Genomic DNA, 10,669 nt, shown 5'->3' on the forward strand with positions numbered 1-10,669 from the left:
GAAAGGTTATCGACGATCTGCGTCAATGGACGGATCGATCGAGGGTTGACCGGTGATTCAATCTCTAGTCAGATCGGGTGATCAAAGGATCGACGATACGAGCCGTAGGTTGGATTGATCGGTCGGGTGGTCGAAAGTATCGGCCTGGTCAGAGGTCGATCTGCGATACGATTATGGGGTCGGATCGTTCGATCNTTTACGGCGTAGTGTCCTTAACTATATAGATTTAGTACTTCATATTCATTGGTTGTTACGCATCCACTACAAAGGTTACGTTTGCGGCGGTTGTTAACTTTTGACAACAATCACAGTATATGCTTTATATTATTTTGTGCCGCTTCTAATGGTTAGCTTTCGAAAAAAAATAATGTTGTTAGTGTTTGAAGCGCGAACAGTTGTGTTGGTTACAAAAAACGAAAATTATTTTAAATAGTAGTAAAAATTTTCAAAACAATAAAGTAAAAAATATTAAAATAAAGCATGTATTGTATATTATCGAATATTATTATATTAAATTTGATATATATATATATATATATATATACTTTATTTTATTTTATTTTGTTAAAATAAATATTTTTCATTAGTTAACATGTTTTAGTCTAAAGTTAAATTTAAAACTTTAATAGTAAAGATTTTATAAGTTCTCTTATACAATTATATATCATATACATTTTTGATAGGGTCTATATTCAACCGTTGTCAGCCAAGAAATTTTTTCCACATACGTATCTGTTTTCAACAGTTATATCAGCCGTATATGTTACTCGTTATTTGTTTAATAACACCATAAACGTTTGAAAGAAAAGACTCTCATGTTTATAATCAATTATATGTCATGCTATTTTTAATATCTAAAAATATATCTGGTATGTTTTACTTCACTTTTGTTTATTAAGAATGTTCTTGACTTACAAATATAATTTCCCTGGACCGAAACTTAGTGCTGGTCAATTAGTTATTTTCCCAGGCTCAAACTTGGAGTTAGGTCTCGCAATAGACCCACATCGGAAAAACTGAAATTTCTTGGACAATGTATATTGTACGTGGCAATCTTATTCTCTTGAACTAATTTTTTATGTAAGTTAGGTCCTCACTAATATATATCAGAGCCAATACTAATGTGGCCTAGCCACCACCGGTAGATATCCAATCCCATAAAATTCATGTTTTCGATGTCCAATCATAAGACTGAGGAGGCAAAATATATTAAAACTAGATTTGAATTTGCGGTATATTATAGGATAAGTTTTTCTTAATTATTTTTAAATATTTTTTTGTCGTATTTGTCAATTTTAAGTGTTAGTCAGATCGTTAGAGTATTATCTTTTATTTGATGTTAGAGGTTTGATCTTGTTTTGGTATTCATATTTGTTGAAACGAGAAACAACAAATATATTGATTCGAAGATGAAACAAGATCTGGGCAGACTTTCGGTGTAAATCGATTAAACAATGAAGAACTGCGAACTAGATTTTTTCTTAGATAGTTTTCCTGTTCTTGATATCAAAAATACATGTCATTTTTCTCTGTCAATCCGCGAATATTTAAACAGATAGCGACCCTAAAACTATCTCCCTCATTTCCTCCGATGATCTCTGTCCGTTATCCCACCAACTCCTCCGGAAGTTGACTTCGACACCTCTTTTCCTGCGGGATCTTCTTCTTGGGCTTGCTACAGACCCATTTCAAAGAAAGACAACCAACCCATGTTGGGCCTCTCCGGTGGGCCCTGTGATCGTCGAAACCCAACCCCAACAATTGCCCCCAGCCTTTTACTCTGGACAAAGAAGGGTTAAAGGCGAATATTCCAGGAATCTTTCATCGTTTCGGTTTCACAATCCTTCTCGGGGAAAACGCACTGGATCTTGGCTTCCGAGATTTTCGTGATGATGAGCTTCTCATTGTCTGTTCCGAAGACTTTTGATAACATAAAGGATAGACTTCGTTGGTGAATACGATGAACCGAAAATGAATTAATCACCGAGCGCAGAAGTGCCCGGGGTATTTAGAGTGAACCTAATCGGACTGCGAGATGGTGTTATGTTCGCGCAGGGTTATTAAACAGCGACATGATATTTGTTTCGGTGTAACATAGTTAGGCTCGCGTTTTACGAGGCGGTGTATGAAAAGTTTTGAAACGGAATGGTCTAAGTAGCGAGATCATCTTCAGATTCGCGTGAAGCGCCCGGGGGCTATTTTACTCGATCTTGCGTGATCAAGGTGGTCATTTGGAGTTGAGTCAATGCAACTGTTACCGACGTAGCATGGGTTGTAATGACAGGTTTTAACTTTATTGGGAGCAACTGCTCGTTGTTGTTGTTGTTTTTTTTAAATGTTTTTTGATAAAGGAAAATGATAGGGGTTGCACTCAGGAAGTCGAGTTGCCCACGTACCCTGTAATGGGATCAAGCCAGTCGTCGTTCGACTATTATCAGTACTTCTTTAAATTCATGATGTTCCAAGGCCGGGGCTCGGCCTTTCCGTTACTCTCGTTGACGAGGCGGTATACACCATTGCGAACAATCTCGGTGATCCGGTAGGGACCTTCTCACTTCATTCCCATCTTTCCGGCGTTCTTCTCCTTCTTGTGATCGAAGACCTTGCGGAGTACACGTTCTTCGATAATGAAGCTCCGGGGTCGAACTTTGGAATTATAGAAGCGGGCTACATCGTTCTGGTAGTTCTGAGCTCGCATGAGGGCTTGCTCTCTTTTTCATCAATAACGGTGAGGCTATCAAGCAATGCCTCGTTGTTTATAACCTTGCTTTCGGGGGAGACAGCTCAGCGGATACTACCTACGGAGATTTCTGCCGGTACGACGGCTTCGATCCCGTAGGCTTGGGAGAAAGCGATTTCACCTGTGCTCCCATGTGGGGTAGTTCGGGTGGCCCATAGGACTCCGGGCCGCTGAGCATCCGAGCCGGACTTTGCGGCGCCTAACCGTCGCTTAAGACCATCCATGATTAGTTTGTTGGCCGCCTCGGCCTGCCCATTCCCCTGAGGGTACCAGGGTGTGTACGGGGTAAGCGGAATGCCCCAGTCGTCGCAGAATTTTTGCACTACAGATGAAATCAAATTGGTTCCGTTATCTGTTACGATCTCGTAAGGGATGCAGTGAAAACATACCACGTTTTTCCAAAGGAAATCTTTCACATGATCCCGAGTAATTGATTGATAGGATTCCGCTTCAATCCACTTGGTAAAATAGTCAGTTACGACCAGTAGGTGTTTCACGCGTCGTCTTCCCGACTGCTCTAGGGAGCTGATGGCATCCATCGACCATCGCATGAAAAGATAAGGGGAGGAGACCGATTTTCTCAGCTCGGCGGGCTGATTGGTCATGGGTGCATGGCGTTGACATTTGTCCCAACTTTTGCCATGCGCGTCGCAGTCTGCGAGCATGGTCGGCCAGAAGTACCCTTGCTGTTTTATCCTGAGAGCTAGCGATCGACCTCCAGAATGATTTCCGTAGGGTCCCTCGTGAGCCTCTTCCATGATGCTTTCGGTCTCTTCCCCGTGAACGCATCTGAGGTATGGACCGGCAATGCATCGCTTATATAGCTCTTCGCCGATGATGCAGAACCGCGCACTTTGCGCTTTGAGCTTTCGCGCTTGCCATCGATCCGCGGGAACGGTTCCGTTCAAGATGTACTCGCGTATTGGGATCCGCCAGTCCGTTTTCGGTCCTGTATCGTGGTCGTCTCCTGATATATGCTCATCTAGGAGTTCATCATCCTGCTCAGGTGCCTGTCCGAGATCTCCCTCGTCGTGTCTAATGCTGCCCTTGACTTGGTGGACTGTAACGCCCGCGTCCCGCGATCCGAAAGGAGCGGCAGTTTGTTTTAAGGAAATCGATAGCTATATGAGCTTAAGTAGCTAAGCTACTAGCTCAAATAGCTGGAATACGAGCTGAATGAGCTGAACAAGCTCGATGAACAAGTAGTTCAGCTATCGGCCAGCTACCGGCCAGCTATGGACAGCTATCGGCCAGCTATGGACAGCTATAGGCCAGCTGCGGACAGCTACGGACCAGCTGCGGACAGCTAGGCCAGCTAGTATCAGCTCGTCCAGCTAGCGTCCAGCTAGCGTTAGCTCGACTAAGCTTGGCCAGCTGGACGGTGGTGGACAGTCTCCGGGCCAGCTGGGAAGCTCGTGGACGGTCATGGGACGGCATGACCGAACAGGCATGACCGAACGGGCATGGCCGAACAGGCACGGACGGACAAGCATGTCCGAACGTGCACGAATGAAGGGCCTTGATGGACAGGTGCCTTTTGGAGCCTAGATTTCGGCCAGGGCACTATAAATAGAGGGCAAGGCCTTCATTCCAACACACCATCATCCTTCCATCGTCCATCTAGGCCTAAGAAGAAAAGGGGGTGCGGCTCGGCGAGTATACTCGTCCGAACTGATGCGCATGCTACCTCTCTATCGAAGGTACGATGAGACGAGCGACGGTTCGGCAAGCGGGCCGATCCGATCGTAGGATAGGCGGCGGTTTGTCCGGGAAGACGAACCGATCGCAGGATGATCGACGGTTCGATCAGAGAGTCGGACCGATCGAAAGGTTATCGACGATCCACGTCAATGGACGGATCGATCGAGAGTTGACCGGTGATTCAATCGCTAGTCGGATCGGGTGATCAAAGGATCGACGATACGAGCCGTAGGTTGGATTGATCGGTCGGGTGGTCAAGTGGTCGACAAGTCAGTCGGAAGTATCGGCCCAGGTCTGTGGTTGATCAGCGATTCGATTATGGGGTCGGATAGTTGATCGGACCTGGCTCTGATACCAAGACCGACGAGTTAATCGGGGTATTAATGGTATGACCGATGGGTCATTTAAACGGTACGTCCGATACCGAGCTTTGGGTACGCGAGTGGTTCGGGAAGCCGATAGAGCAACCGTTCACCGTGCACCGAAGGGACTATATGTCCCCATCCCTAATATGTGCAAGCCAGTGGGGTTGGTTGGTTGTATGGCTAAGCACAATGGGATGGGTCAAGGTTAAAGTTATATTCCGCTGCGTAAAGGGGTCTACGAAGCAAGGCCATGAGCCAAAGCTTAGTGACCAAATCAAAGGATATTCGGCCGGGAATGGGGCCGAATGGAAGCCGTGACCGCGGACGCTGGGACGTCCGGGTCGGGGTCTTTCAAGTTGGTAGCAGAGCATGCGCGATCCTGTGAGGACGTATGCCGTTATGCTATGTGTTCGGACGAAATGGAAATCTCTGATAAGATCGAAGACATGCTTGGGAACGGGAATGTGTTCGCCAAGATGCGCTCGTGAATCGAGCGATTGTTCAAAACATCGAACACATAGCATGTCGACCAGATGGTCGGAAACTACGACCCTGTTCGGGAAGGACCAGGGTCGGGAACTACGACCGCGTCCGGGAAGGACCAGGGTCGGGAACTACGACCGCGTCCGGGAAGGACCAGGGTCGGGAACTACGACCGCGTCCGGGAAGGACCAGGGTCGGGAACTACGACGGCGTCCGGGAAGGACCAGGGTCGGGAATTACGACCACGTCCAGGAAGGACCAAGGTCGGGAAATTGTCCTAGTTGGGATGGAACTAGGACAGGAACAGACTTGATCTATTCGGAGATTGTCCAAGATCAATGGGAAAAGATTGCGTCGAGAAAGACGTAGATCTAGGAAAATGACCAAGTCCTAAAAAGAGCATGATCGAGAATAGATCAAGTCTCAAGTGGACGAAAGTCGAGAATCTCTACACCCACCAAATTCGAGGACGAATTCATTTTAAGGGGGGTAGACTTGTAACACCCGCGTCCCGCGATCCGAAAGGAGGGGCAGTTTGTTTTAAGGAAATCGATAGCTATATGAGCTTAAGTAGCTAAGCTACTAGCTCAAATAGCTGGAATACGAGCTGAATGAGCTGAACAAGCTCGATGAACAAGTAGTTCAGCTGCGGACAGCTATCGGCCAGCTATGGACAGCTATCGGCCAGCTATGGACAGCTATAGGCCAGCTGTGGACAGCTATGGACCAGCTGCGGACAGCTAGGCCAGCTAGTATCAGCTCGTCCAGCTAGCGTCCAGCTAGCGTCAGCTCGACTAAGCTCGGCCAGCTGGACGATGGTGGACAGTCTCCGGGCCAGCTGGGGAGCTCGTGGACGGTAATGGGACGGCATGACCGAACGGGCATGGCCGGACAGGCACGGACGGACAGGCATGTCCGAACGTGCACGAATGAAGGGCCTTGATGGACAGGTGCCTTTTGGAGCCTAGACTTCGGCCAGGGCACTATAAATAGAGGGCAAGGCCTTCATTCCAACACACCATCATCCTTCCATCGTCCATCTAGGCCTAAGAAGAAAAGGGGGTGCGGCTCGGCGAGTATACTCGTCCGAACTGATGCGCATGCTACCTCTCTATCGAAGGTACGATGAGACGAGCGACGGTTCGGCAAGCGGGCCGATCCGATCGTAGGATAGGCGGCGGTTCGTCCGGGGAGACAAACCGATCGCAGGATGATTGACGGTTCGATCATAGAGTCGGACCGATCGAAAGGTTATCGACGATCTGCGTCAATGGACGGATCGATCGAGGGTTGACCGGTGATTCAATCTCTAGTCAGATCGGGTGATCAAAGGATCGACGATACGAGCCGTAGGTTGGATTGATCGGTCGGGTGGTCGAAAGTATCGGCCTGGTCAGAGGTCGATCTGCGATACGATTATGGGGTCGGATCGTTCGATCAGAGCAGGCGCTGATACCAAGATCGACAAGTCGATGGCGTACAATGGTATGACCGATGGGTCAACTAATGGCACGTCCGATGCCGAGCTTCGGGTACGCGAGTGGTTCAGGAAGCTGATAGAGCAACCGTTCACCGTGCACCGAAGGGACTATATGTCCCCATCCCTAATATGTGCAAGCCAGTGGGGTTGGTTGGTTGTATGGTTAAGCACAAAGGGATGGGTCAAGTTAAAGTTATATTCCGCTGCGTAAATGGGTTATGAAGCAAGGCCGCGAGCCAAAGCTTAGTGACCGAATCAAAGGATATTCGGCCGGANTGATATATATATATATATATATATATACTTTATTTTATTTTATTTTGTTAAAATAAATATTTTTCATTAGTTAACATGTTTTAGTCTAAAGTTAAATTTAAAACTTTAATAGTAAAGATTTTATAAGTTCTCTTATACAATTATATATCATATACATTTTTGATAGGGTCTATATTCAACCGTTGTCAGCCAAGAAATTTTTTCCACATACGTATCTGTTTTCAACAGTTATATCAGCCGTATATGTTACTCGTTATTTGTTTAATAACACCATAAACGTTTGAAAGAAAAGACTCTCATGTTTATAATCAATTATATGTCATGCTATTTTTAATATCTAAAAATATATCTGGTATGTTTTACTTCACTTTTGTTTATTAAGAATGTTCTTGACTTACAAATATAATTTCCCTGGACCGAAACTTAGTGCTGGTCAATTAGTTATTTTCCCAGGCTCAAACTTGGAGTTAGGTCTCGCAATAGACCCACATCGGAAAAACTGAAATTTCTTGGACAATGTATATTGTACGTGGCAATCTTATTCTCTTGAACTAATTTTTTATGTAAGTTAGGTCCTCACTAATATATATCAGAGCCAATACTAATGTGGCCTAGCCACCACCGGTAGATATCCAATCCCATAAAATTCATGTTTTCGATGTCCAATCATAAGACTGAGGAGGCAAAATATATTAAAACTAGATTTGAATTTGCGGTATATTATAGGATAAGTTTTTCTTAATTATTTTTAAATATTTTTTTGTCGTATTTGTCAATTTTAAGTGTTAGTCAGATCGTTAGAGTATTATCTTTTATTTGATGTTAGAGGTTTGATCTTGTTTTGGTATTCATATTTGTTGAAACGAGAAACAACAAATATATTGATTCGAAGATGAAACAAGATCTGGGCAGACTTTCGGTGTAAATCGATTAAACAATGAAGAACTGCGAACTAGATTTTTTCTTAGATAGTTTTCCTGTTCTTGATATCAAAAATACATGTCATTTTTCTCTGTCAATCCGCGAATATTTAAACAGATAGCGACCCTAAAACTATCTCCCTCATTTCCTCCGATGATCTCTGTCCGTTATCCCACCAACTCCTCCGGAAGTTGACTTCGACACCTCTTTTCCTGCGGGATCTTCTTCTTGGGCTTGCTACAGACCCATTTCAAAGAAAGACAACCAACCCATGTTGGGCCTCTCCGGTGGGCCCTGTGATCGTCGAAACCCAACCCCAACAATTGCCCCCAGCCTTTTACTCTGGACAAAGAAGGGTTAAAGGCGAATATTCCAGGAATCTTTCATCGTTTCGGTTTCACAATCCTTCTCGGGGAAAACGCACTGGATCTTGGCTTCCGAGATTTTCGTGATGATGAGCTTCTCATTGTCTGTTCCGAAGACTTTTGATAACATAAAGGATAGACTTCGTTGGTGAATACGATGAACCGAAAATGAATTAATCACCGAGCGCAGAAGTGCCCGGGGTATTTAGAGTGAACCTAATCGGACTGCGAGATGGTGTTATGTTCGCGCAGGGTTATTAAACAGCGACATGATATTTGTTTCGGTGTAACATAGTTAGGCTCGCGTTTTACGAGGCGGTGTATGAAAAGTTTTGAAACGGAATGGTCTAAGTAGCGAGATCATCTTCAGATTCGCGTGAAGCGCCCGGGGGCTATTTTACTCGATCTTGCGTGATCAAGGTGGTCATTTGGAGTTGAGTCAATGCAACTGTTACCGACGTAGCATGGGTTGTAATGACAGGTTTTAACTTTATTGGGAGCAACTGCTCGTTGTTGTTGTTGTTTTTTTTAAATGTTTTTTGATAAAGGAAAATGATAGGGGTTGCACTCAGGAAGTCGAGTTGCCCACGTACCCTGTAATGGGATCAAGCCAGTCGTCGTTCGACTATTATCAGTACTTCTTTAAATTCATGATGTTCCAAGGCCGGGGCTCGGCCTTTCCGTTACTCTCGTTGACGAGGCGGTATACACCATTGCGAACAATCTCGGTGATCCGGTAGGGACCTTCTCACTTCATTCCCATCTTTCCGGCGTTCTTCTCCTTCTTGTGATCGAAGACCTTGCGGAGTACACGTTCTTCGATAATGAAGCTCCGGGGTCGAACTTTGGAATTATAGAAGCGGGCTACATCGTTCTGGTAGTTCTGAGCTCGCATGAGGGCTTGCTCTCTTTTTCATCAATAACGGTGAGGCTATCAAGCAATGCCTCGTTGTTTATAACCTTGCTTTCGGGGGAGACAGCTCAGCGGATACTACCTACGGAGATTTCTGCCGGTACGACGGCTTCGATCCCGTAGGCTTGGGAGAAAGCGATTTCACCTGTGCTCCCATGTGGGGTAGTTCGGGTGGCCCATAGGACTCCGGGCCGCTGAGCATCCGAGCCGGACTTTGCGGCGCCTAACCGTCGCTTAAGACCATCCATGATTAGTTTGTTGGCCGCCTCGGCCTGCCCATTCCCCTGAGGGTACCAGGGTGTGTACGGGGTAAGCGGAATGCCCCAGTCGTCGCAGAATTTTTGCACTACAGATGAAATCAAATTGGTTCCGTTATCTGTTACGATCTCGTAAGGGATGCAGTGAAAACATACCACGTTTTTCCAAAGGAAATCTTTCACATGATCCCGAGTAATTGATTGATAGGATTCCGCTTCAATCCACTTGGTAAAATAGTCAGTTACGACCAGTAGGTGTTTCACGCGTCGTCTTCCCGACTGCTCTAGGGAGCTGATGGCATCCATCGACCATCGCATGAAAAGATAAGGGGAGGAGACCGATTTTCTCAGCTCGGCGGGCTGATTGGTCATGGGTGCATGGCGTTGACATTTGTCCCAACTTTTGCCATGCGCGTCGCAGTCTGCGAGCATGGTCGGCCAGAAGTACCCTTGCTGTTTTATCCTGAGAGCTAGCGATCGACCTCCAGAATGATTTCCGTAGGGTCCCTCGTGAGCCTCTTCCATGATGCTTTCGGTCTCTTCCCCGTGAACGCATCTGAGGTATGGACCGGCAATGCATCGCTTATATAGCTCTTCGCCGATGATGCAGAACCGCGCACTTTGCGCTTTGAGCTTTCGCGCTTGCCATCGATCCGCGGGAACGGTTCCGTTCAAGATGTACTCGCGTATTGGGATCCGCCAGTCCGTTTTCGGTCCTGTATCGTGGTCGTCTCCTGATATATGCTCATCTAGGAGTTCATCATCCTGCTCAGGTGCCTGTCCGAGATCTCCCTCGTCGTGTCTAATGCTGCCCTTGACTTGGTGGACTGTAACGCCCGCGTCCCGCGATCCGAAAGGAGCGGCAGTTTGTTTTAAGGAAATCGATAGCTATATGAGCTTAAGTAGCTAAGCTACTAGCTCAAATAGCTGGAATACGAGCTGAATGAGCTGAACAAGCTCGATGAACAAGTAGTTCAGCTATCGGCCAGCTACCGGCCAGCTATGGACAGCTATCGGCCAGCTATGGACAGCTATAGGCCAGCTGCGGACAGCTACGGACCAGCTGCGGACAGCTAGGCCAGCTAGTATCAGCTCGTCCAGCTAGCGTCCAGCTAGCGTTAGCTCGACTAAGCTTGGCCAGCTGGACGGTGGTGGACAGTCTCCGGGC

General features: G+C 46.4%; 2 protein-coding genes across 2 annotated transcripts in view; both read right to left on the reverse strand.

The window, feature by feature from the left end:
* Positions 2,785–4,177, reverse strand: LOC104728289. Its single transcript, XM_010447288.1, has 2 exons — positions 4,034–4,177; positions 2,785–3,861 (listed from the first exon to the last, which is right to left on the reverse strand). The coding sequence occupies exons 1-2, from the start codon at positions 4,175–4,177 to the stop codon at positions 2,785–2,787; spliced, it is 1,221 nt and encodes a 406-aa protein (XP_010445590.1).
* The window catches only part of LOC109127333, a 4,169-nt gene continuing 2,812 nt past the window's right edge, over positions 9,313–10,669 (reverse strand). The window contains exon 2 of the mRNA XM_019231933.1: positions 9,313–10,389. Within this exon, the coding sequence (XP_019087478.1) occupies positions 9,313–10,389 (1,077 nt within the window). The remainder of the gene's footprint in view (positions 10,390–10,669) is intronic.

The sequence above is a fragment of the Camelina sativa genome, chromosome 11 (genome assembly GCF_000633955.1).
Source record: "Camelina sativa cultivar DH55 chromosome 11, Cs, whole genome shotgun sequence".
NCBI classification, from domain to species: domain Eukaryota; kingdom Viridiplantae; phylum Streptophyta; class Magnoliopsida; order Brassicales; family Brassicaceae; genus Camelina; species Camelina sativa.